The sequence below is a fragment of the Neomonachus schauinslandi genome, chromosome 10 (assembly GCF_002201575.2).
Source record: "Neomonachus schauinslandi chromosome 10, ASM220157v2, whole genome shotgun sequence".
NCBI lineage: Eukaryota > Metazoa > Chordata > Mammalia > Carnivora > Phocidae > Neomonachus > Neomonachus schauinslandi.
The window spans coordinates 50833436-50860483 of record NC_058412.1 but is presented as its reverse complement, the minus strand read 5'-3'; the positions used below and the strand labels follow the sequence as shown (position 1 = coordinate 50860483).

At 49.8% G+C, this 27048-nt stretch overlaps 1 protein-coding gene across 14 annotated transcripts in view; it reads left to right on the top strand.

Moving 5' to 3' along the window:
* DYSF (dysferlin) overlaps nt 1–27048 on the top strand; it is a 203115-nt gene that overhangs the window by 34284 nt on the left and 141783 nt on the right. For 8 of the 14 annotated variants that reach the window (XM_021699074.1, XM_021699070.1, XM_021699072.1 and 5 more), the window contains exons 4-12: nt 4117–4222; nt 12519–12633; nt 14262–14473; nt 16330–16458; nt 16879–16941; nt 17710–17760; nt 19555–19585; nt 20152–20267; nt 24893–25019. In XM_021699074.1, the coding sequence (XP_021554749.1) occupies nt 4117–4222; nt 12519–12633; nt 14262–14473; nt 16330–16458; nt 16879–16941; nt 17710–17760; nt 19555–19585; nt 20152–20267; nt 24893–25019 (950 nt within the window). Of the gene's footprint in view, nt 1–4116; nt 4223–12518; nt 12634–13823; nt 13917–14261; nt 14474–16329; nt 16459–16878; nt 16942–17709; nt 17761–19554; nt 19586–20151; nt 20268–24892; nt 25020–27048 lie in introns of all 14 variants that reach the window. The other 6 variants (XM_021699065.1, XM_021699061.1, XM_021699063.1 and 3 more) reach the window with 1 other exon arrangement.

Here is a 27048-nt window from a genome sequence, read left to right as displayed (position 1 = left end):
CTCCACACCAATTCCTGAACTCCCTCTCAGTCTGTGGGATGGCAGCTGGGATTTCAGCCCTCACATTTCTCCTGTGCCCACGTTCCAGTGGTCCAGAACACAACGCTGCCGAGAGGGATGGCAGGTCTGGGAAGGCTGGGGAAGCAGTGACATTTTCCTACTGTAGGTTGCAGGTGGTGGGGCCAAGGGGGTTTCCTTCCCACCTGCCTGGCTCTGCCCACACTCAGAGCTGGCACTGACGCGGCCTGTGCAGGACCCCCAGGCCCCTCCTTTGACCCTTAATGAATCCTGCCTGCCACAAGTGGCCACTGGTTGGTGCCACCCACTGCCACTGAGCGTGGGGCATTGCTGGCTCGTGTAGGCCCCTGGGCCCTAGGGTCTGTGCCTTCGTCTTGATCTTTGGATGCGGTGGGTCTCCCTGAACATCTGGGCCCTCCTCCGCCGAGGCTGCCTGAATAAAGCCACCTCTCCTCCATCCACAGTGAAAGAATGAATGAAGAGTGGCCATGGGGTTTCCTGTGATCAAGCCTCAGGCCCATCCCACCTCCCCAGGGAGCCCGGCCAACCCAGTCTGGCCTCCCAGAGCAATTCTGTGGGCCCACTCTGGGGCTGCCTGCTCCTTAGGCTTGGGGACAGCCAGCCTGCTGTGCGGCCTCCAGGCTCTCTTCCCAGGGGCGTGGGGGCTTGTGACGGCCACCCAGCTCCTCCAAAGGACTGGTCCCAAGGCCTGTGGCAGGGGTGGGAGGTGGGGGCATTTCAAGGTCCGGCAAGACGTTAAGGGAGGAAATAACAAGCGGTCCCTCCTGGCCCAGGTCTCCCAGCCTCCGGAGGTGCCTGGGCTGACAGGGGTGGGGCCGGCCCTCCCGCTGCATTTCCTCCCATTGTTCCCGCCCCACTTCCGGGAATTCTCCGGGGGCGGGGGGCCGGCGGGCCGGCGGGCCCGGGGCCAGAAAGGGAGGCCGCAGAGGGCAGGTCGGCTCTGGCCGCCGCGGCCCCGGCTCCGGAGCTGGAGCGCCCGCAGCATGGCTGCACCGCGGGACCTGCCCCCCTCTCAGCTCCCACTGCCCGTTCTGCCTTCCGCTTCCCCAGCGGATCCCTCGGGGAATCGGAGGACCCGAGTTCGAGGGCAGGCTCTGTCATCCGCCTGCTGGAGCCAGTCCCTCTGCTCTGCCGCCCCACTTTCCCCGTGAAGGACGGGGGACTCTGGTTGCCAATGTCGCACGGATTCACGGGTCTTTTACACCGACGGTCTTGTCATTTTGACGATGCCTGGGTCCTGACGTAACCCCAGCTCACTAACATGAGTTTGCTCCTCGGTGAGTCACAGATAGAGACGACCCCAGCTGGAGCTGTTGCTCAAAGGAAGCTTTCTTTGCCGCAAGTAAGATCGCGGGGAATAGCTTCCAAAGCCGTGACTCCCCTAGCAAGGGGTGAATGGGTTCCTTTTATTGAAAATATTTAGGTAGGGGAGGCTTGTCATCTGTGTGGAGACGGGCACGAGGTCGGTCGTGCGCCTCAAGGAGACATGCCTATCCTAACATTGTATGTTATGTAAATGAGGCTTGTGCTCCAACTTGGGCGGGGATTTACTATTAGCATGAGGTAGCGGTAACTGTCCCTCACTCCATGGGTCCCTCCGTGGTCTGTCTGCACAGGTGTCAATGGGGAGTGAAGCCCGAACTGGTCTGGATGGTCTGGGCTGCCGGAGCTCTTCACCAGGGCAGTCATTAGGGTTTGAGGGGCAGTTGCGGTTTCCGGCTGGAGATGCTATGCTAGTGGGTTCTTTTTCCTGAGTGAAGAGATAAGCTGGATAGAAGCGCTAATGGGAAAATGTGGAACAAAGGTCGGTGGGTACAAGCAGCTGAGCAGTAAAGGTCAGGTCTTGGGAGCTAGCTGGTGACACTGAGGATACTTCAGTCAACACACTGGTGGCAGGTGCCTTCCCCACGCTGGCCCTGGGGCGGACACCCTCCGGGAGCCCCTGCTTAGTAAGCTGTGCTACAAGCCTGCTCCGCGCTGCAAAGGAATATAGCACACACCAGTCCAAATTCTAGAAGATGGGGAATTTTCTAGCATCACGAGGAATGAATGTGAGTGAACGTCTCTCGCTTTAGCCCTTTCTTTAAAGAAATGTTAGAAAAATGTTACAAAATTCAGCACACACCATGCTCCTGCCTTGCTAGCAAGGGAACCTGTAAGGTGACCAAGAGTCCACTGTTTCCAAGAAGAATGGAGCTCAAGTGATTTTATTGAGCGGCTATTAATAGTTAATAAGCAGCTATTAATTAATTGTTTTTATCGTGGTAAAATATATATAACAAAACTTGCCATTTCAACTATTCTAAATGTACAGCTCAGTGGCATTAAGCACATTCACACTGTTGTGCAACCTTCACCACCCCACAACTTTTTCATCTTCCCAAACTGAAACTCTGTACCTACTAAATAATAACTCCCCATTTCCCCTACCCCCAGCCCCTGGTAACCTCTGTTTTACTTTCTTCATGAACTTGCTTATTTTGGGAACCTCATATACATGGAATCATACAGTATTCGTCCTTTTGTGTCTGTCTTATTTCACTCAGCATCATGTCTCCAAGGTTCATCCATGTTGTAGCATGTGTCAGAATTTCGTTCTTTTTTAAGGCTAAGTAATATTTCATTGTATGCATGTTTTTATTTAATTTATTTTAATTAATTAATTTTATTTTAATTTTTATTGCATTTTATTTATCCATTCGTTTATTTATCCATTCATCTGTTGATAGACACTTGTGTTGCTTTTATTTTTTGGTGATTGTGAATAATGCTGTTATGAATGGGGGTGTACAAATATCTCTTCAAGTCCCTGGTTTCAAGATTCTTTTTTTTTTTTTTTTAAGGTTTTATTTATTTATTTGACAGAGAGAGACACAGTGAGAGAGGGAACACAAGCAGGGAGAGTGGGAGAAGGAGAAGCAGGCTCTCCGCCGAGCAGGAAGCCCGATGTGGGGCTCGATCCCAGGACCCCGGGACCATGACCTGAGCCGAAGGCAGATGCTTAACAACTGAGCCACCCAGGCACCCCAGTTCTTTTGAGTATATACCCAGAAGTAGAATTGCTAGATTATATGGTTTGATCCATTTTTGCATTCCCTTTTTTCCATGCCCGTCAGCAGAGCACAAGGGTTCCAATTTCTCCACATCCTTACCAACTTTTGTTGTTTCCTGTTTTTTGGATAGTAGCCATCCTAATGAATGTGAGGTGATCTCTCACTGTGAGCAGCCAGTGTTAAAATCAGCTATTTAGGGGCATCTGGGTGGCTTAGTCGGTTAAACGTTCGACTCTTGGTTTCGGCTCAGGTAGTGATCATGAGATCATGCTCCACATCGGATGCAGTTTGCCCATTTCTTAGCAGGGAACACAAACTTTTTCCTTGGCACTGTTTGGAAGGGTCCCTTAACTGGTCATCACTCGGTGACCTACTCTATCCTAAGAGCCCGTTCGTTTATGGGGCCCCCACCCCTCACTCGGAGATTCTGCCTTATGTATATGTGGTGTGATAGTCCCTGGCCTCTCTTGGGAGTGGGGTATGTCTGCCCTTCCCCAATTTGCTTTTCTCCCTGTCCCTGAAGACAATAAAGACTGTTTTTCATTTATGACCATTGCTGGCCGAGCCCTGGGAACCCGGGATAGACGGCCTGTGTCAATGTGGCTGCGGAGCAAGCAGGTGTGGTGGTGGGGTCCCCCTGCAGGGGTCCCCTGCTTTCAGGAGACCGGTGGATTGCTGAGGTCTGATGGGCAAGGCAGCCCTTCTATGGGAGTATCCAGGTGGACAGGGGTGGTGGGTCTGGCCCTCTGGGGAGAGGCAGAAATCTGACCTTGGGAGAAGGGAAGGTGTCTCTCATCCTTGTGCAGGGAAGGGGGAGCCTGACCCTCCAGGGATGATGCATGGGGTGACTGGGGGCAGGGGGCTAGGGAGCCTTGAGGGGTTCTAAGGGACTGTGGTGTTCGAGGCAGATCAGTTTTGTCTGCAGGGTGTTTGTGTGGTAAGGTGCTGGCGGGGGGTGGTATGTTGGAAGAAGAGCCAGGCACATTAAGCTAGTTCTCTACATTCTACTTTTCTCTCCACTTAGGTTCTTGGGGGAAGCCCAAGTCCCACTCCGGGAGGTTCTCGCCACCCCCAGTCTGTCTGCCAGCTTCAACGCCCCCCTGCTGGATGCCAAGAAGCAGCCCACAGGGGTAAGTGCCCACTGGGCCTTTGCATCAGGCTAGCGTCTGGTCTGAGGCCTTGCCTTTCTGATGCCAGTGGTGTGTCATAGCCCATCTGCCAGCAACCAGCCCTGGCCCCCCCCGAGCTCTGGCCAGGGAGGGGAATTGGCATGGAGGGGACGGGAAGGGGACAGGAGGGAGCCCTGGCCCTTCCTGTGGGGCTCAAGTCAGCCTTGCCTCACACCAGCTTGGCCTGCCCCTGGGTACCCTCCTGCCCTGGAGGGAGGCATGGTCACCTCCAGGGATTGGTTCCTTCTTTTTTTTTTTTTTTTAAAGATTTTATTTATTTATTTGACAGAGAGAGAGACAGTGAGAGAGGGAACACAAGCAGGGGCAGTGGGAGAGGGAGAAGCAGGCTTCCCGCAGAGCAGGGAGCTCGATGTGGGGCTCGATCCCAGGATCCTGGGATCATGACCTGAGCCGAAGGCAGACGCTTAACAACTGAGCCACCCAGGCACCCCCAGGGATTGGTTCTTTACTAGAAACCTGATGACTCCCCAAGCTTCCTGGGCAACTTTGGTGATGGCTCCCCCAATCTCCTCGGTAGCCCTCCCTCACTTCCCCACCCCATCTCCAGATCTGGAATATCTGAGTCATCTGGGTGGCAGATCACAAGGGAAGGGAGACAGACATCCCCCTCCCCTGCCCACCGGAACGTGTTAGACCCTCTTCCTTTGCTCCATTGTCCTTCCTGCCCCTCCCCCAGCCTTTCCAGTGCTCTTCCAGTCCTCGCAGACAATTCCCAGCCCTCATCTCTGGCTTCCCGTTATTTTTAGGGAGCTAAATATACCCTGCAGGGTTCTTTCTTCCTGGTCAGTAGAACTCCTGACCTTCCCTCTGGGTCAGCTCCACCTCCCAGGAGGCACTGGGGGACTATCCATTTGGAAATACTTCCTCCCAGTGGGGCCCTGGGGATTCTGGGCTGCGTTCTCTTTGAGTGGGGCTACCTTGTGTCTGTGTGTGTGTGTGAGGGTGGGGAACCTTGGCTGGCTTAGTAAATCAGGAAGTGGCAAATCTGGCAGAACTCTGAAAGGAACCACTACTGGGTACTGAGAGCTGGAGAAAGAGAGTGACTGACTGAAGTCACACAGTGAATCCATGTCCAAATGGGGACAAGTCGGAGGGTGGCACATCTCCTAAACTCTCAGGGGTGGTAGCGACTTGGACTCCTGGCTCACTGCCTTTCTGATGCTGGAATTTCCTCCGGAGGCATCTTAGGCTAGTGGTGGCTGGATGCTTCCCTGATGGAGAGAGGTTACTTCCCAGGAGAACCCATCCCTTTCTCAGATGGTGCTCACTGGCAGGACATTCTGGTTTAGTGCGGTGATCACTTGTAGGTTTGTAAGCTCTTCAGGGGCTTCCCAAGTGAAATCTGGAACCAGTCCCCTTACATGGAAGGCAGGAAGAGACCCAAGAAAGAGGCAAGCCACTCCAGACTGGGAGGCGGCAGGGTTAGTAAGCTAGGGGACTTACCTATGAGGCATGTCTGGGGTGGCAGCAAGATGAGTAGATCTCTGCACCCATCTACCACATCTTAGAAGTTTATATAGAGCTCTTAACTGGGTTCAGTCATGTATACCATCCAAAAAGTCTCAACACCATGTCACTAGCTCAAGACGCTGCCTGGAGCAACCTCTGGGAGCAAGGAGGGCAAGCAGAACTTACATTCCATGGAGAGTGGAGGGGGTGAAGAGCCTCTAATTGCCTGGGTTTATCATGGGTCAGCTGGTGGGCGCATCCTCTCAGTGACCTCCAGCATCACTGAGCCTGTCTCCATCACCTTCTGAATCCCCCTTGTCCTCCCCCTGAGTTCTCCAGTCCACTCATGCAATCTAAGGGTTCTAGCGCCAATTTCCAATTTTGCCCCCGACACCACCAAGGAATTCTCTGACCCCAGCTGGGCATCCTATAACTCAACTCAGTTCTGACACTGTCTATCCAGGGACAGCTCTGGGTTAAGGGCTCAGTCCTACAAGACCTCCCCTTCCCCTTCCGATGCCAGTCCCAAGTCCAGGTTCTCCTGTGCTTCTGACCACCTGGCTCTAGATTGGACGTTCCTGTGACCTCCTCCTTGGGTTTGATTAACTTGCTAGAGTGGCTCACAGGACTCAGAAAAACATTCTACTTACCAGATTACTGGTTATTATCCAACCTGAAAGCTCTCCAATCCCTGTCCTTTGGGGTTTTATGGAGGCTTCATTGGCAATTGAACTCCATCTCCAGCCTGGATCTCCTCCCTGGAGGTGGTGGGGGCTGAAAGTTCTACAACCCTCTAACCGCAAGGTTGGCTTCACTGGCAACCAGATGCCATCCTTAGGTGATTTCCAGAGTCACCTCATTAGCACAACAAAAGACACCTTGATGGCTCTTACTACTTAGGAAAGTCCAAGGAATTCCTAAAAGGGGCTCTGTGCCAGAAACAGGGATAATGACTAAATATACATATAGACACCACACATGTAATTATAAATCACAGTATCACAACCCTAGAGTCAAGAAGGACTCCAAGCACTTCTAGATCCTGAAGAGGACCACAGCTTTCTGAAGTAAAGGTGTAGAGCACTCATGGAGGAACTGTAGATAGCTGGTGAGGGAGATACTTTGTCAGGGATCTGAGAAACACTAACATTTACCAGTTTATTAAAAAGATATAATAAAGCATATGAATCAACAGCCAGAGGAAGAGATAGATAGGGCAAAGTCCTGAACAAAGGAACTTCTGTCCTTGTGGAGCTTGGGACCCTGTTAAGTGGCACATGGAAGCATTCGAGTTCCCTCAGCATGGAAACTCTGAAAAAAGAGACCAAAAAACTTGAGTTTTTAATGGAGACTTCATTATAGTCATGATTGACTAAGTCATTGGCCATTGGATAATACAACCTTCAGCCCCTCTCTCCTCCCCAGAGGTTGGGAGGGATGGGATTGAAAGTTCCAACCCTCTAATCGCATGGTTGGTCCTCCTGGCAACCAGCTCCCACCCTTCCGTGGGGTCCAAAAGTCACCTTCATTAATAACAAGACACCCATTTTACCTTTATGGCTCTGAAGCGTTTTCAGGAACTGTGGATGAAGACCCAATATTTCTGAGAAATATAGTTTGGTCACCTGAATGACCAAATACGTGTTTCTTATAAATCATTAAATCACAGTCCCCAGTGCCTTCAACCAGGGTTTCTAGCTTCTGGCTTCGCTGCTCAAACATCTCTCCACTCTTGCCCTCTGGGCATCCATGACTGGTGTTTCTTGCAAGTTCTCCTGCACTTGGGCCCCTCTAAGCTCAGATGCCTGTCCAGCCCCTGAGACACAGCTTTTCACACCTGGTCCCTGTCCACAGGGCTGAGCCAGGTTGGTGACCATCCCTGAATGCCTCACCTTTCCTCCTCTGGCTCTTTGTTCCCACACTCTGTGCTTGGGAACCTGGTGTCTGTCGGGGGGAGTGGGGAGTGGGCTGGTCTGGGGTTTGGTCGTGCGAAGCTCAGTGTCAGAGAGCTGTGGCCGAGGAAGCAGGCAGTAAGCAATGGGACTGAGCATGGTGGGGTGGGCAAAGGACCCCAGAGCTTGGCCACATGACCTGTAGGAGGATCTGATGAGGTTGTCCTCTGTCTCTGTCTTTGGTTTCCTAGGCCCTTCTAGCCTGGGGGCCAGACAGGACCCTCCAGAGTTCTGTGCTGTTGTTGACTGTGGGCCCCAAGATGGCAGACACAGGTGACAGGTTCCCTGCTCCAGGGCAGTGTGTCGTGGTGGACACATGACTGACTGATAATGGTCATGGGACAGGATGACTGCATGGCGGTGCCAGGGCTGGAGACTTGAGGAACGGGGCTATCAGGTGGGGTACCTTGATGTGATTGGCCTCAGAGGGACTCTAGGCCAAGGTTGTGTGGTTTGGGAGAGCATGGAGCTCACAGATGTCCCATAGGAAGAAAATCTCAGCTTTGGTTATGTCTGGAGAAGGGGACAGGCACTGAGGTATGACATCATGGTGAAGGTGGTAGATCCTGACCCTGGGTGGGTCAGGACCATATACACGCCCCCCTAGAGATCCCCGGTAGAGCTAAAGGCCTCTAATATTAATCACCTGTGGTCCCGAAGCAGTGGTCCCCAGAGCCTGTTCTAGGCCCTGGGCTTTAGATCCTCTGAAGCTGCCAGGGATGTCCCTGTGGCTCCTTGATGGGTAAATAAAAGATGGAGCTGGCTCTGTGCCGGAAGTCTCATTCAAGTGACTGGACCCACCAGGATGTCTCCATTTCCTCAGGAGGTTGGTGTGGGGCTCTCAGTATGTGGGTAGCTGATACTCAGGAAACCTTGGGAAGGGCTGCCTAGGTGGTCTTCAGATTCTGGGACTGTAGCTCCTTCCTGCTTCTCCTGCAGGGCTGCTCCCGAACCCCCATGCTAAGGCGCTGGTCCACAGGCCATGGAGGGGAGCGGTCATTCTCCTGTGGGCCCACGTCTGCACTGAGCACAGAGATGGTGTGCAAAGTCCCCGAGGCTGTGGAGGGCCTGGGTGGGCAAGGCACGCTCCGAGAAATAAGAAGGGGTGTTCTCCAAGGGGATCTGGTCCTAGGGCCAGGGGACCTCAGGCACCAAGGGTTAGAAGAATGGTGGGGGTGTGTGTGTGAAAGGCAGCCAAGGTGTGTCCCCTCCAAGGTTTGGCTTCTCTCTCCTCACCTCAGTGGGGTCCACTTAGACCACTCGATTTAACACTGCCGCCCCTCCTGCTCCCCCTTGCTCTGGTCGACTTTTCTTTCTAACGTACTTTATTAAGTTAGGTTATCTATTTCATTTTTTATTTATTGTCTGTCCCCTCTGCCAGGATGTCAGCTCCATGGGGATGGGAGGTTTCACTTTGTTCATGGAAGTATCCCACGATCTTGAAGTGCTTGGCCCTTAGCAGGTGCTCCATATATATTTGTGCAGGAAATGAATAAGCAAATTAATGAGTGAATGGGTCCGGCCAGATATGTCAGGGGGGACGCTGTCCAACCTTTCAGATGCTTGCCAAGCTCAGGCTGAGCCAAGCAATCAGCCCACAGAGGGCTGGCCTCATGGGCAGCTAGGCCCTGCACTTGGTTTAATTCTCTGCTGTTGCCATCTTGACATTCCTAATACCTTTTTAACAAGGGACCATATTTTCATTTTGCACTTAGCCTCACGCTACTTCTGAAGAGTGGGAATCAGCATGAACGGGGCAGGGGCTTTATTTGTCTCTCTGAGTGAGATTCCTATGATTATAGCAGAAGCAGATTTCTCAGATTTTTAACCTCTTATTTTAAAATAATTTAAGTTTTAGAGAGAAGTTTCGAGAATAGTACAAAGTACTGTTTAGAACAAAAAAGTCACCAACCTCCTGGCCCATCACCCTGAATTTAGTGTGTGTTTTCCCCGATTAAGGACTTTTTCCTATGGAGCCTACAGCCTTCAGAAACTGAGGGAATGAGTGTTGATACAGCGCTGCCATCCAAACCACAGACCCCCCCATTCAAGTTTATCAGTTTTTTCAGCAGTGTCCTTTGTAGCAAAAAGATCCAATTCAGGATTATATGTTGTGTTAGTTGTTTGTCTTCAGTCTCCTTCCGTCTGGGAGAATTCATCAGTCTTTCTTCGGCTTTTACAACCTTGGGACCTTGACGCTTTGGGGAATGCAGGCCAGTTCTCCTGTAGAATGTCTCCCAGTTTGGGTCTGTCTGAGGTTTCCTTGCGATTAGATTTAGGCTGAGCATCTTTGGCAGGAAGAGAACACAGTGACCATGTGCTGCTGTCATTGTATCCGGATGACTGTTCTCTTAACCTTGAGCATTTGATGAATGTCGCCTTTGCCGGCTTTCTCCACCCATCACCAATCCATCCCCTTTTCTAATAGGTAGGAATTGTGGGGGGAGGTACCTTGTGACTCTAAATACTCTGATTCTCATCCAACTTTTACCCGGCAGTTTTCATATCCACTGTTGTTTCATTGGTTGGATTAATTCTTGTTTTGATGGTTGTCAAATGGTGATGTCCTAAGCCAATTATTTTTTTCTGCCTTCATCAGTTGGTATTTCACTGTAAGGAGAAGCTTTCTTCTGTCCTATTTATTTATGTGTAGATTAATGTATTCCTATTTTATTCAGTGGTTTAATTTACTATATTTATTTTCATATTTAAATTGTCCCAGATTTGGCCAGTGGGAGTCCGTGAAAATAGGTTTCTGTGTCCTTTGGACATGTTTCTATCATTCTTTGGGTATTGCCTTGCTTTCTGGCACAAAAGGGTTCCAGGGTCATCTACTTTTGCTGGACTAGCCCTAGAATTAGTTATTTTTCCAAAGAGCCCAACTTGCCTTTTGATGAAGTGGGGGAAAGCCCCAGGATGGTTGTTAAAAGTACATATGCCCAGGTCCACCCCAGACCTGCTGACTGGAATCTCCAGGAGTTCAGGGGTGGTGATGAATGTCTGGGCAAGGAGGTGGGACCCCAGAAGCTGTTCTTTCCTCTCTGGGCTGCAGGAGCTTAGGGTGCATGGCTTGCGGCATGCTCAAGTGGCGACACTTGCTGGTGATTCTCAAACCTGCACAGCAGGCAGCAAGGGCAGAGCCTTGGTTCCATGACAGAAAGGGTCTCATTCCTTCCTGGCCTCTCCCTGGGTCTCTTGGGACGCTGAGCTGGCGCTGGCTTCCTTCCTTGGTGCTCTGAGCCCCATCCTTCCACGGGTCCTGCCCTCCCTTAGCCTGGCTGCCCCTGCCCAGGCCCCAGTCTGGGGGTTCAAGCCCCAGACCTGGAGCCATCCAGTACCTATGGCCCTTTCTGTCTCAGGACCAGGATTCGCCCCAGGAGTTTCTGGAATCCTTAATATTACTCAGTGGAGATGTCTAGTGAATTATGCTGAGCTGCTCAGGGGATATTATGCATTATTAACAATTATGTTTATACAGGATTTGTCAAAACCTGGGAAATGCTTACTGTTTAACATAAGGAAAATAGAAAAGCATTTTATATACAGAAGGGCTGTTCAGTATTTGTTTAAAAAGATTGGAGAGAATTAGATCAAAATGTGAATAAAGGTGGACTTAAGGCAATTTATTTTCTCTTGCATTTTCTTTTCTTTTTTCTCTTTCTTTTTTAAGATTTATTTATTTATTTGAAGGGGGGGAGAGTGGGAGCATGAGTGGGAGGAGGGAAGAGGGAGAGAATCTCAAGCAGACTCCCCACTGAGCGTTGACCGCGCCCCCCCCCCCCCCCGCCAATGCGGGGCTTGATCTCAAGACCCATGAGATCATGGCCCATGAGATCATGACCTGAGCTGAAACCAGGAGTTGGATGCTTGACCAACCAACTGTGCCACCCAGGCGCCCCACATTATTTTTTTTTTTCTTTAAGGTTTCTGTACTCTCTAAACTTTCTTCAATAGAGCATTTATTATTTTGATCCATAAAAAGGCTGCCCCAGGAGGCCTGCTGGACCTATGGTACCAGGGAAGGCTGGGCCAGGCCCCCACTGGCCTAGGAGCTATAAGGCTGGAGAGCCTGCTGAGGCTGTTTCTTCAGGTTCTAGGGCCCTTTGAACAGTGCAGGTCTTGTTGCAGGGGAGATGCAGTGTGTCCGTGGGGTGAAAACACAGGGCAGGCTTTCCTGGCCCATGAGAATGGGGTGACTAGTCCCTCTCCCCTCAGCTGGTCAAAGCTGGAACAGCTAAGTTCAAGTTGGGGGACAGGGGTGCTTCTGGGAAGGAAGAGGGCTCAGAAGGGTGAGCAGCACCCTGAGACTCTCAGAGCTAGCTGGGGCCTGAGCAGAGCGAGGCTAAGCCGCCTGTGGAGAAACAGGGGAGGGCCCTCAGTTAAGCAGAGTGGCCAAGGGGCTTTTTCCTGAAGATGGGCCTAGGCTGAGAGTTGAAAAATCCTGCAGGAGAGGTTGAATTGCTGATTCATTTATAGACGCTTATGATGTGCTCTGTCAGCTCATTTCATCCCCATTTGACCCTACGAGGAAGGTACGATTGTTGTTAGTACCCTCATTTTACAGATGAGGGAAGTGAGGTACAGTGAGGTTCTAGATCTTGACCAAGACTGCACAGCTTCTGAGTGGTAGAAGCTGACTCTGGATTCTGTGCTTGGGACCACTTGACCATGCTGATGGGCCCCTGGGGTGGCTTTGCCCCAGCCTCCTGCAAACCTGGCCCCCGTCAGAGCCATCATCCTTGGCGAAGGGGTAGAAGGAACAGGAAGGATGCTGGCTGGTGGTGGGCCAAGGCCAATGCACTAACCTGCTGCTCTCCTACCCCCATCTCTTCCAGGCCTCGCTGGTCCTGCAGGTGTCCTACACGCCACTCCCTGGAGCCGTGCCCCTGTTCCCACCCTCTGCGTCTCTGGAACCCTCCCCGACTCTGCCTGACGTGGATATGGTGGCTGGTGAGGAGCCCACCCTGGCAGGGCCCCTGGGAAGAAGCCCCACAGCAGTGGTGGAGCCTGGGGGTGGGAGGCCAGAGTGAGGCAGCCCATGTCCAGAGAAGAGAGGACACCAGCGGGTGGGGAGTCCTGCGAGCTACCTTCTGCCACGCAGAGAAAGTGCCACTGGGATTAGTGTGAGGAAGGCCTCCTGGGGAGGGGCTGTGCCTGGGCAGCTCTCAGCTGGGTGGGAGCTTCGGAGGGCGTGCCTGTGCTGGGATGGGGTCTGCCCCAGATGATACCCGGGGCCGCACCCGCTCCCCAGAGGTGAATGCTTCCCTGCTCTGGAACTTCATAGGCCTTTGGCGATGGCATCGTAATGACAGAGCTGGGGTTTCCTTGAAAGAGCCCTGGGCCGATGTCAGGGGACATGAGTTCCTTTCTTGACTTCGGCACCAAGTAGCTGTGTGACTTTGGGCTGGCCACTCTCCCTCTCTGGGCCTACGGTTTATCATTTGTGAAACGAGCAGACTGAGTTGGCAAGTTCCGAGGTTGCCTCAGGTCTCTTCATTTGCCTCTGTGGGCCTTGTCACAGGAGGATCCAGCCCAGGGTGCTTGGCTTGCCCTCGCGGGGCTGGTGAGGCCTCCACGTGGCCCAGGCTGCTGGAATGTGCAGGAAGTTACACTGATGGGCCAGGTGGGGACTTGGCCGTGGGAAAGAGCCTGCAGTTTCTCTCCTGGTGAAGGGAGCTCGAGGCAAACACAGCATTAAAACCCAAGCCTCTGGTGGGGGTGTGCCCTAGGCCTGTCCTGCCCAGGCATGTTGTTGGAGCTCCACACCGTCTGAGCTTGGAGATAGGGACATCAGTCTGGACTGGGGCATAGGGTGGGCGGTGGGCAGAAAGAAGGGGTGCTCCTGGTGACAGAGTGGGGAGGGTGAAGGGCTTGAGTGTTCTGGGACCACCTTGGAGGTGGGTCTGACAGAGTTAGGGTTCGGGCCACTCAGGGAAAGCTCCCAAAGGTGACAAATTTCCAGTCCTGCCTGGAAGGTGGTGAGAAGGGACAGTGTCCAGAAGACATGGGAACTGTTTCTGAGCTTTGTGCCAGGCTAGAGCAGCCAGGGAGAGCGGGTTTGGGGTGGGGGTGCCCTAGGTTGGCTCTCCTCACCCAGCTCCCTCCTCACCTCCTGGGGCTGTGCCTTGCCCCTATGCCAGGTGGGGGACAGAGCCGGGCTGAGACTTGGTCCCTGCTCAGTGACAGCACCGTGGACACGAGATACTCTGGAAAGAAGTGGCTGGCCCCCACGGGTGAGACACGGGTCAGGCTATCCCGATGCTGATCCTACCACCCGTAACCGGCTGCCATCTGTCAGCTCACCAGAGTGGGACGTGGGATGAGGTGGTCAGAGGGGCTGATCCTGCAGGACATGGTGGGGAGGGCTAGGGCCATTCGGTTTCCTTCCTGTTGACTAACTGGACTGACTGCCCTCCTGTCTCAGCTGTTGGAAGCTCTTCTTCTTTCTCCCTCAGCCATCCTGGCTCACTGACAGGAGGGGAGGTGGGTGGTGGGTCTTCGTGCCCAAGCCCTTTGGCTCCTCCATTGGCTGGATGGGGTCAGAGGGACCAGCCCTTATTAGCACCCTCTCCGCCCAGACACAGGAGGAGAGGAGGACACCGAGGACCAGGGGCTCACGGGAGATGAGGCAGAGCCATTACTGGATCAGAGCGGTGCCCTAGGCCCTGGGGCCCCCACCACCCCGAGGAAGCCACCTTCCCATCCACCCCCCTACCACCCTGGGAGCAAGAGGAAAAGAAGTGCTCCCACGGCCAGAAAGCTGCTGTCGGACAAACCGCAGGACTTCCAGGTAATGGGCTGACTCTCTGACCACAGTCTCCTCTTTTCGATAATGTCTGTCCAGCCTGGGGCAGGTCCTAAGGGCTCTCCTAGGCAGGAGTCTCTGGTTTCCCCGGGTCCCTGGCAGGTGCGGAATGAGCAGTTCATGTGTTGTTGTGGCCTCAGAACACAGCCCCTGGTTTTGTTCTTTTAAAAAAGAGGGTGGGGAGCACTGCAGAGATTCAGCCTATCTTTACATTTGTTATGTGTTTTCCAACCAGGGTTCATCTGGCTAGCTAGCTTTTGGCTCCTCGTAGTGTGGTCCTTGGGCTGCAGCAGGGGCAGCAGGTGGAAGCTGGCTGGAAACGCATACCGCCAGCCCTGCTGAATCAGAATCTGCATTTTAACAAGACCCCCAAACTAAGAAGCTCTGTCTAGTGCTCTGTTTTCTCTCTTGATCCATGCCCTTCCTTACAGCCATGGATTCTTCGGAAGGCCAAGCAGAATTTGAGCTTGTTCAAGTTCTTCACAGAATAAAACTATTAATATTAACTCTTGGGCATATTTAATTTTATTTATTTTTTAAAAACATTTATGTATTTATTTGAGAGAGAGTGTGTGCACACACACACACACACACAAGCACGCACAAGCAGGGGGAGGGACAGAGGGAGAGGAGAGACAGAATCTCAAGCAGGTGTCATGCTAAGTGTGGAGCTCAATTGGGGGCTCGATTGCACGACCCCGAGATCATGACCTGAGCCCAAACCGACAGCCAGATGCTTAGCCCACCCAGGTGCCCCAACCCTCTGGCATATTTTAATCGAAAAATCCACCCGATTTTATTGCATTTTAATTTTGGTCCTTTGCTTATTCTTTTTCTTTTGTATGAAATTTCCCATATTGATATAGTTACATTTAGTGATATTGAGCTCTTCAGAACTACTTTTAAAGTTAAAAACAGGAAACTTAGCTCTTTGCTAAGTGCAACAAATTGTAAAAATACATTTTACTTCTAAATCGTGGTAATTTAAGCAAAAGTACTAGCTGTAACCACTGTGTATTTGCCTGAGAGACAAAATTCTGACATTATTATTATTTTTATTCCCAAGTCATGTACTTATTGCCTTTTTCTCCTTCGAAAATTAATGTATGTTTATTGTAGAAAACTTAGAAAACACAGGAAAATGAAGAGAATAAAAATCATGGATCTACCTTCCCATTGTTATTAATAATATATTCTTCTATAGTACGGCTTAAAATCCAAAAGCATTGGTCGATCCAACGATAAATAACTGCTGATTAAAACTTAAAACAAATCAACATCTTATTTTTTCATGAAAATTGTTCTAGTATTTTAAAACTTCATCTTTTCAAATATTTTGCCTAAATTTGGAAGCACAGATATTCCTGAAACCTTTCTTTACTTAAAATTCAACGGAGAAAACTCTTAAGTAACACAAGAAAATGTTGTGTCTTATAAAGAATAAAGTGGGGTCACTTCACTGTGTCAGCTCAGCCTCCGAGGGAGCTGTTAGTGAAGAACGTTCAGGCCACTTAGATGCGCCGGCATCAAGGGGTCTGAGGAAGGGCTGTGCCGATGGTCGTGTGAAATGAGCTGGGGTCTGGGTCCTCGGCCCAGCCCTGGAATTTAGTGCTGGGAGCTTTCTTGGGGCAGCTTGGCAGCTCTTGTGCAGAACTATGGGATTTTATAGATGCAAGGGACCTTGGCAGGAAAATATGACTGTTCTTATAATGCTCTTCCTGATACCTTTTTAATACCATTCCCAAGAAGCCAGCAGTGAGAACGATCCCTGAGATTTCCGACTCTCTTGGGGCCTGACTACTTCGGCCTTCTTCCCGCTCATGCCTCCTCTTGGCTTTCAGATCAGGGTGCAAGTGATCGAGGGTCGCCAGCTGCCAGGGGTGAATATCAAGCCTGTGGTCAAGGTCACGGCTGCCGGGCAGACCAAGAGGACACGGATCCACAAGGGAAACAGCCCACTCTTCAACGAGGTGGGAGATGCTGGATATCAGGATGAGAACCACAGGGGCCCTTCCGAATTGGGAATGCACAGCAGACACCTGACAATCCATTTGGTTTTTGTATCGAGAGATATGCCAGGTCCCCAGTAGGGTATCCGATGAACTGGAGGGAGGGTTCTAGCTCTTATTCCCGCCTTGGGCTCCCAATGCTCCACGTCTCTGACACGCTGTAGGGCTGGCCCCCCGCCCTGTCCCTGAGATGACAACCTCTATGAGGGCAAGGGTGGGATACCCCAGAACTTGTGGAATCCCCAGAGCTCGTTGTTCAGCTGAGCTCAGTCCACACTTCTGGGTGGACCAGACCTGAAGGCTGTGGGCAGCGGCCGACCCTCTCCTCAGCCCCCGGGGTTGGCAGGCACTCATTTGTTTTCCTTTTGCCCTGAACCTCAGACTCTCTTCTTCAATGTGTTTGACTCTCCCTCGGAGCTGTTTGACGAGCCCATCTTTATCACGGTACGTCTCAGCAATCAGTGTTTCTCTGTGGGTTACGTGTACACTCGCGGGTACACCACCGTGCACGTGTGTATGTGTGTGTATCAGCGTGCATGTGTGTGCGTGCCTGTCGGTGTGAGTGTGAGCTAGTGTGAGGAAGAAGCATGCAGCCCAGGGCACGGGTGAAGGGAGCGGCTCACCGCCAAGCTCTGCTGGTCACAGAAATGGCTTCGGCAGCTCATATGGAGGCAACAGCTGAGTGGGGAACCCCCACTGCCCAGCACCCCCACAGGGGCGGCAGGTCAGGGTTCTGATATCATTCTCGCAGTGGACCCTGATTCTCATTTTATTTTGTTTGCCCATGTGCCTGTTTCTGGCCAGGATCTTCTTTCTTTGGGTCTCAGCTCTTTTTTTTTTTTTTTTCCTTTTTTTGGGGCTTTCTTCTGAAAGGCAGTGTAGTTTAGTTGTTGAAGGTGTGGGCTCTGGAACCACCGTCGGGGCTCTGGTCCTGACTCTACCGTTTAGGGGTTGTGTGATGCTCTACAAGTCCTGTAGTCTCTCTGTGCGTCTGTTCCTTCATCTGTAAAATGGGCATAATAATAATACCTACTCAGGGGGTTCACGTGAGTGTTAAACATTGCTCAGAACTATCTCTGGAACAGAGCAAGTGCTCTACGTAATTGGCTGTTACTGTTTGGGAGGGAAGAGCTGTTGTGTTGAGTCCTGTCTGAGCCAACGTTTACTTGTAAATAAGAGTTTTAATTTATCTCCGCCCCCCCCCCCCACCAGGTGGTAGATTCCCGTTCTCTCCGGACAGATGCTCTCATTGGGGAATTCCGGGTAATTATGTATTTTCTTTGAAAGCAGTTAGTTGTCACTAGTTCACATTAGTGGAGGCTCTGTACATAATGTGCAGAGGCTGGTGCCTCAGGGGTCCTGTTCCTCTCAGTCTGTGTTGGGGAAATACAGTTAAAAAAAAAAAAAGACAAGACAAAATCTTCTCCAAACTCAGAAATCCTCTCCACAAAGGTCGTAGAGAAACAATAGACTTTTATTATTGAATAAGTATCAATCCAGAAGGTGATGCACATGACAGGCAATCCACTAGGAGATGGTAAAGGCAGCAAGAAATCCTTTACAACGCTGAGCAGATACAACCCATCCGGTACTTGTTCTCAGCATAACTAGTCCTCAAGGCAGACGACTGACAGTGCCCTCGGCCACACACAGTTCATCCTCACCACCTGGTAATTGGGTTGACCATCTGTGTTAGCTAACTGACTTTCTCCAGAGGAAAAAACACAGAAAAACTTGCATTTTTGTGATGAGAGTTGTTTTACAACTTGGACCCAGGCCTGTGTCGAAAGCAGGCCCCTCCCTTCCCACAGAAAAAGCAGAGAAAATACTTATATTTACAAGGTTTCTAAGGTAAATTATCTGACAGAAAGGGCGGAGAGGGAAATCTCTTCCCTTATGTCCAACAGGGGGAATTTGGATTCTTGCTTCTGATTCATATTTGTCTTTACATCTGGGAAGGAAGCTTGAAATTGGTGGTTAGACGGCCCTCCTCCTAATTTTGACTTGGGCCAGTGTGACACCAGTGTTCTGTGCTCCGCGTGCACCCTCGCTCCGGCTTGGGAGCGGGGTCCAGATGTGGAGTCCAGTGGGGACAGGGTGGGACACAGGAGAGATGGGGGAGCCTGCCCCCCCTCCCCATTTGTCCCAGACAGTGCAGAAATGAGGAGTGTACTGCGGAGAGCCAAGGACTGACTAGGACTCAGCTCACAGGGAGGCATCAACAGGTCTCAGAAAGCAAAGGCAACTAGCAATGGAGACCTTCACGAATGGTGTTTTAAGGCAATTCTTACTGATTTTCTCATTTTCGAATCTTCAGGCATTTATCAAATGGAAAGAAGGCGTACAGACTTATTTTAACCTCCCCTTGCTGTCCAAATAAAATATGGCCTCTTCTCTGGGAAGTAGTCACAAGTTAGAAAATGACGTCAATTTTCCTGGAGAAGGCAGTTTTAAAAAGAACAGTGTCGAACCTGGGTCATTCTGTAATAAATGGGGTTCTATGTCCTGAGTCTCTAATCTTTGAAGCATATTCTTGGTCTGAAACCCAGAGTTTAAGGTAAACAAGTGTTTTCTTTTTTTTCTAATTATAAAAGTAATCCATGATCAAAAAACATTTTTAGAGCAGTTTTAGGTTCATAGCCAACTAGAGTGGAAAGTACAGAGTTCTCATGTCCCTCCGGCTGCCCCCATGCACAGCCTGCCCGACCATCAGTGTCCCTCTGATCTATGAATTTTTATAGAAAATTATAAAATATAGGAAAGGAAAAAATAAAAAAATAAAATAAATCTACCACCTAAATCTACCAGCCAGAGACAGCACAGTTACCATTTTGTTGTGTTTCTTTTGCTTTCTTTCCTGTGCATGGATAAACCTTACCAAACTTTGATCAACATGTATTCTGCTCTTTTTTCCATGTAATGTCAGCTGATGAACATTTCCCTATGTCCCCAAATGATCTTCAAAGCATGATTTTTAATGTGATGGCATAATGTACCATATTTCACTTAATGCTCCAAGGACAAGAGTTTGACTTGTGTTTCTTGGTTTGGTTTCAGATGGATGTGGGAACCATCTACAGAGAGCCCCGTGAGTCACGTCCTCAACACCTTGACCATATCTTTGCATTTTGGTTCTGGAGGCTGTTGGGGACAGCCATTTGGGACAATCACCTTTTTTCCTTGGGGGTTTTAGAATTTAGAGGTAGAGTCTGATTGTGGAGATGAGAGCTGCAGGAATGAAGAGAAGGCTGGCTTCCATCTTCCAAGTAAACCAGGCCCTCAGGGAGATCAAACCTTCATGTGGGTCTTGGCTGGCCCAGTCAGGGATGCTAAATCTGGAAGGCCCCAAGCAAGGGTTGTTGGAGACGAGGTCCCCTCTGACAGGGGCGGGCCATTTTGATAACAAGTCTAGGATTTCTCCACACCTTGGCTTCTGTTCTGGTCTGGTCACTTTTTGAGAGGGAGGCACATGGCCTGGGGTCTGTCTTTGGCAGTCTCTTCTAGGTGTTTCGGTTGACATTTCTGACTTAGACCCACATGAATACTCAAAGTCTGAGAGAATAAATCTCTCACCCAAATGTCGGCCCCAGGCTCCTGGTTGCAGACTTGGGTCCTTCCAGTTCTGCCATCACTGATGGATGTTGTCTCTCTTAGGACATGCCTATCTGAGGAAGTGGTTGCTCCTCTCGGACCCTGATGATTTCTCTGCTGGGGCCAGAGGTTACCTGAAAGCAAGCCTCTGTGTGCTGGGGCCTGGAGATGAAGCGCCCGTGAGTATAGTAAAAACACAACTGTAGTTTTTCTGATTTTAAAAAACACATGATAAGTATAAGAAACGAGGAACATGAGCAAAAGTATTAATAAAAAGTGAATCACTCATAATTCTACCACTCAGAGACAGCTGTGATTCAGATCTTGTTGCATATCCTCCCAGAAGGATGTACATGTGCATTTTTCTATTTTTTAAAAAAAATATTTATTTATTTTAGAGAGGAAGAGAGAGCACACACGAGTGGGAGGGGCAGAGGGAAGGGAGAGAGGGTCTCATGTAGACTCGGCGTGAGCATGGAACCTGATGCAGGGTTCGATCTCAAAACCCTGAGATCACGACCTGAGCCAAAACCAAGAGTCAGACTCGTAACCACCTGAGCCACCCAGGCGCCCCATCTATTTTTTTTATTGCTTTTTAAAATTGAGATGTAATTGACATATAACATTATATTAGTTTCAGGCATACAACATAACGATTCATTATTTGTATACATTGTGAAATGATCATCAGAGTAAGTCTAGTTAACATCCATCACCTTATGTAGTTTCAAACATTTAAGATCTCTTCTCTCAGTAACTTTCAAACATGCAATAGAGTATTATTAACTTGAGTCTCCGTGCTGCGCATTACATCCTCATGACTTATTTATCTGATAACCGGAAGTTTGTACATGTTGACCCCCTTCCTCCACCTCCCTCTCCCCCACCTCTGGCAACCACCGATCTGTTGTATATTTTTCTTTTTTTGCAAAAGTGAGCTCATTCTCTATATTCTACTCCAACCTGAATTTTATCACCTGAGAAAATACTATTATCATCTTTACACACCAGTAAGTCAAGTTCAAGTTGGAGATGGGAAGAATGAGAAAGGTGTGCAGACCTGGGGAGGTATCAGTGTCTTTGTATGTTTGGCAAGAAGAGAGAAGGTTGGGAATAGCCGTGGGAGAGGAATGAAGGGTTAATTCCAGGTAAGCGGAAGGATTTCTGAGCAGACACAAGAGCTCCTACTCTGGGTTGGCAGCTTTGTGGTAGAGTCTCATTATACTCAGTGGCCTGGAAGCAGACTGGTGGATGGCAGAGGCATTGGGCATGGGGAGGGCAGGACTAGCGGAAGCACAGGGCTGAGGTAGCCTGGGCATCGGGACATGGCTGGTGGTGCTGGGTGGGGAGGGTGCGAGAGTGCAAGGCTTAGAGCTGGTGAAGGGGATGGAGAATAGGGAACCGCACATTTATTGAGCTTCTGCTGTGTGCCAGGCTGTGCTGGGAGCCCCACTCTGTGTGAGTGGGAGGTTGGAGGAGGCAGATAGATTGCAAGCTGTCTTTGGAGAAGGGTTTCAGTGGTCAAGGTTTTGCTAGAGGAATGGTTCTGAGTGGCTGGAGGTTCCAGATGTGGCCATGCCTCTAGCAGCTGAAGGGGAGGGGAGATTAAGGAGCTGCTGGTGGAGGAAGGGAACCGTGTTGGCGAATGACCACATGGATGTTGATTATCTTATGGGAGAATTGGAAATCAAATAGGCAAGTGGTGAGGCAGGTGCTGAAGTCATGAAGGAAAGGTGAGCACGTGTCCTTGGCTTGGTGGATGGTATCAGTGAGAACCAGGGGAGAGAGTGGCACATATGGGTGATGGGGACTTCCAGATAAGACATGGTGGAGTGATGGTGGGTGCAGGTGCAAAGTGTGGCCTTCTCTTCCCAGCCTGGGATGGCCAGGAGGAGAGGGAGAAGCAAAAGTAGGGAAACTGGGGAAAAGAGCGGTGGGAGGTGGAGGGCAAGTTCTATGATGGTGTCAGGAATAGGAGCTGGCTGATGACAAGGGCTCAGGAAGCCACAGTGGAGAGGGTTAGGGGATGGAGAGCCCAGGGTTCTGTGTTATGCAGTGGGCTGATGGAGCTCCAGTGGACAAGCCGCACCCAAAGGCACCTGTCCCTCTCTCTCATCCCGTGTAGTCCTGTCCTGTCCTTCTGTAGCATGTCTTTCCAGACATGGCGCCATCTTGCTCCTTCTCGTGGCATCTCTGGATCTATTACCCTTTTCTAAAACATTTCTTCCTCTTCTTTCTCTTAATTGGAACATTGCTTTTTCCTGATGAAGCCACTTCTTTTGAAACCAACTGAGACAGAAGCCCCTACTTTCTTCCCCGACTCCCCGTGGGTTCTGGAATGGGGGGGAGCAGTTTCCCACTGCAGGTTTCCCACTGCAGCCTCCCGGCCATCAGCTCTTCCCAACTTCAGCGCTGCCTCCTTTAAAGGCTGCTTTGCTGGTTGTTTCTCCCTCTTCTGGGCTGTTGTTACCTACCCCTGCCTCAGGTGGAGCTGGTCCAGGGGCATCCCTGCTTGCAGATTCTGATCTTTGCCATTGTCTTGAGATGTGACACATCAGCCACTGACATCTGATTTCATTTCTTTTGAGACCCTGAGCTCAGAAATCCCTCTTTCTACCACTCTCTGCCTTTTTCCTCCCTCACCCCTGCTGAATGATCGTCCTTCCTCCCTGGCGTTACAGGCCCCCCTCCCACACCCCGTTGGTTTTCCCAATCCAGTAGTGCCTTCCTGCCATGCTCTCCCCTCCTCCAGCCTAGACCCCATCCTCCATCACAGCTCTCACCATGTGCTTACTGGTTCCATAGCAGGTGTCTCCTGCCACACCTCATGACCCCACCACCCCCCACTGTCTACACTACTTCTTGGTCAGTTTCGGAGGCAGAAGTCACCTGGAGGTGCTGGCTAGATGAACATGGGTGCTATCAACCTCTTCTTTTACTTGGGTGTGGTTTACTCCTTTTCCCATTTGCCACAGTGGCTGTTTCCAGACTTTGCTGTCTTTCCTAAGCCTCAACCTCCACCTTCTGAGAGAGGCAGAGCTGCACAATGGTGAACGATGTGAGCTCCTGAAGCTCCTTTGGTCCTCATTCCTGACTTCATCTGTCTTCCCTCCCTTCCCCATCTTCCTGCCTCCTTTGCCTTGTGCTCCCGTCCTCCGCCATCTTGTTCTCCCTGCTCTTCCTGGTGTCTTCTCTTCTGCCCTTCGATCTGTACCAGGCTCAAGATTTCCCTACCTTCAAATACCCTCACCCACTTCACTCATTTCTCCCCACCCATCTTCTCCAAGCTGCTTGCAGCTTGCTTCCAGGCATGACCAGCTTCATCAGGGAGCACATTGGGTTGCCCTTCTCTACTCCTCTACTGGCTGCTCATTCCTCCTCCTCTTCACGAGGATTCCTGCCACCTTCCTTCCCTGAAACCATGTGCTGGAGGGTCATCATTGCCAACTTCCAGGGGCTCTTCTCTCCTCTCAATCTTCTCTGTTCCTCCACAGCCTTTGATTCCAGAGCCCATGGCTTATTTCAAACTCTCTTCTCCCTTAGCATTGGTGAGTCTCCTGATTCTTTTTTTTTAAAAAAATATGGATCCTTCAAATTCAGTGGCTCAATAAAATTCCCTTGTTTGCCTCTGTGCTGCGTCCTTGACCCTCACTTTCGAGGAGGCCATCTCTGTCCACCTGAGACTCCTAAATTGCTCATCTCCAGCTTGGATTATCAGGGCTCCAGACACTCAGTTTCAGTTGCTTTGTAATAAAGCCACATTAACATATCCCTTAGGCCCCTCTAACTTAACATATGAAAACCTAGGATCATCTGCTGCCCACTCCTCACAGCTGCTCCCATCTTGTGGCAGGTGACATCTTAGGAAATGACACTGTCATCTGCTCAGTCTCCCAAGCAAGAGGCCTAATTTCATTCCTCATCCTTCAGTCCCACATCTGTCAGTCCACTGACTGACCAGGTTGGTCAGTCTTGTTGGCATGACCACCTCAGAGCATGCTTCTCGCTCCCATCCCAAGATCAGAGCCCGAGGTCGCGCTCCCCTCACATCTCCCCTGGGCCCCTGTGTGAATTAAGATATAGGTTCAGCTGCTATAACAAAGATGCCCTGAATAATAAGCGTTAAGGAGGATAGAAGTATGTTTCTCTCCCTCATAAATCCCTGGGGAGGCAGTCCAGAGCCCGCACGGTGCTCCCACAATGACCAGAGACCTAGGCTCCTGGTCTTCGCCCCTCTGTCTTCATGCGGCTTCCATCTCATGGTTCAAGATGGTTGTTGCCGTAACTACCTTCGGGTCTGTATTCCAGTCAGTGGAATGGCAGAATAGGAGCTTGCTTAAAGCTGGGCTTTCGCTGTGAGACAGTGAGCTCTGTGGGGGCAGGACGTCTGTCTACCTTGTTCACTGCTGCATCCCTCCCCCTTTAGCACAACCCAGTCGTCACTCACTGACACTGAATACTTGTTGAGTGAATGAACACATGTTATTGAAGACATGTCACTTCTGCACTCCTGTTAATGGGGGGAGCAGGGAGGAGATCAGGATTCTTGAATGCCCACCATATGCATTTGTACATTATTGAAGTTGATTTGCCCAGAAGTCTGCAAGGTTGGTGTTACTCATTCTACTGTCCAGGTCAGGAAGCAGAGTCTCAGGGAGAGGAACCTGCCTGAGGTCGCATGTTAGTAAGCAGCAGGGCAAGACCTACCTTTCTTCAAAATGCACCATTTAAGGGGTGTTGGTTGAAGAAGAGAAGATATTGTGCTAACGAACTCTTTAAGGCATCATATTTGGTTGCATTGTAGCTGGAGAGAAAGGACCCCTCTGAAGACAAGGAGGACATTGAAAACAATCTGCTCAGGCCAACTGGAGTGGCACTTCGGGGAGCCCACTTCTGCCTGAAGGTCTTCAGAGCTGAGGACCTACCTCAGAGTGAGTCTGGTGTCCTCCCTGGGTTGGAGGCCCAAGATTGAGCTTGGGAGCGGGGCCGCTGGGCTGGGGAAGAAGTCACTAGATGGTGGAAGGGCTCAGTGTCTCCACAGATGAAAAACATCCATCCGCTTGGTGAGCCATCATGCCAGTTTGCCTGGGACTGTCCCGGTTTCAGCACCACAAGCACCCCCATCCTGGGAGACCCCTCCGTCCCTGACCAACTGGGGCAGTGGGTCACTCTTGCTGTAGCTATGTCCTCATTTTCCCAAGAGAGACAGGGTGGCCCCTGCCTGGTTTCTCCCAGTGACTGGCCCTGCACTGGCCCCATCCTGTGGGTTCAGTAAATGCTGGTGGAATTATGCTGAATATTTTAGAGCCGTGGGTCTCAATCCAGTCTGCACATTAGAACCACCTGGGGACCTTTAAAGGTGTACAGATGCTGGGGCCCCTCCTCCAGTGTTTCACATTTGACTGGGTTTGGAGTAGGGCTCATACACGTTTTTAAAGGCTGAGCCCCTGTTTTGAAGCATGTATCAGCTTAATCAAGTGTTTCTGTTCATAGCAGAGTAAGTGAGAGCGTTTGCAACTTAGGTCCCTGTTTATAAGTTTTGCATAAGGCTAATTATTTGAGGTTTTGCTCACCCCTTTGACTAATGACTCAAAAGAAATACCTTCCTTCTGTACAAGCTTAATTGTACCCAAATCATGGTGGAAAACTCTTGAGAAAGTAATGGTTATTAAATGCACATTAAAATACATGCTTAATAACATTCTTCATTTATTGGTTGAAACTATGCAGAAGGGAGGCTGGTGAGCTCCCATAGGGGGCTGGGGAAATAGAAATGTTTGCTTTGTTCAAGGTGAATGTGCTTGATATTTAATTCTCTACAATCTTGTTTAAATATAAATGAAATAGGTGGGTAAATAGGAATAAATATTTGCTAATTGTTGTTATCTTTGTATTTATGTAGACAGCAGCTGGTATATAACCTGTAACTGTTCCCTCCTCTCATTCATATACACATAGATATCTATACATGCCATGAATACACATATGCACATATCCATCTATCTGTATATACATTTATACATAATATGACTAATTCAGTAAGATATTCATTTGGAGCAGCATAGACAAAAATTCTTTTTTTAAAAAAAGATTTTATTTATTCATTTGACAGAGAGAGAGAGCACAAACAGGGGGACTGGGAGAGGGAGAAGCAGGCTCCCTGCTGGACAGGAAGCCCAATGCAGGGCTGGATCCCAGGACTCTGGGATCATGACCTGAGCCAAAGGCAGACGTTTAACTGAGTCATCCAGCTGCCCCTAAAAATTAAAACAAAACAAAACAAAACAAAACAAGTGGAGGGGGGTGGGAGGGATGGGGTGGCTGGGTGATGGACATTGGGGAGGGTATGTACTATGGTGAGCGCTGTGAATTGTGTAAGACTGATGAATCACAGACCTGGGTCCCTGAAACAAATAATACATTATATGTTAATAAAAAAATTTTTTTCTCAGGGCACCTGGCTGGCTTATAGTCAGTAGAGCATGTGACTCTTGATCTTAGGGTTGTGAGTTCGAGTCCCATGTTGGGTGTGGAGATTGCTTAAAAATAGAATATTTAAAAATATATATATATACTTTTTCCTCAAAGTTTCTCATTTTATTTTTGACTTATCTTGGGATTTTAATGAATGTACTAACTGTAACTGGCATCCTACATATATATATATTATTATTATTTTTTTTAATTTTTTTAAGTAAGCTCTATGAGTCATGTGCCCTACTGACTGAGCCAGCCAGGTGTCCCCAAACCTATATATTTTACATTTATGTAAAATGCCACCTTAAATGCAACACGAAAGAATTGTAAAATCATATTTAAAAGCCAAATCAAAATTTATATCATAATATTTTTTACTCTAATATTATACATCTGGGATATATTGGACTATTGTTTTTTTTTTCCTCGATTTCCAAATATCTAATCCTAATATATATATTTTTTGTAGAAAAAAAACAACAA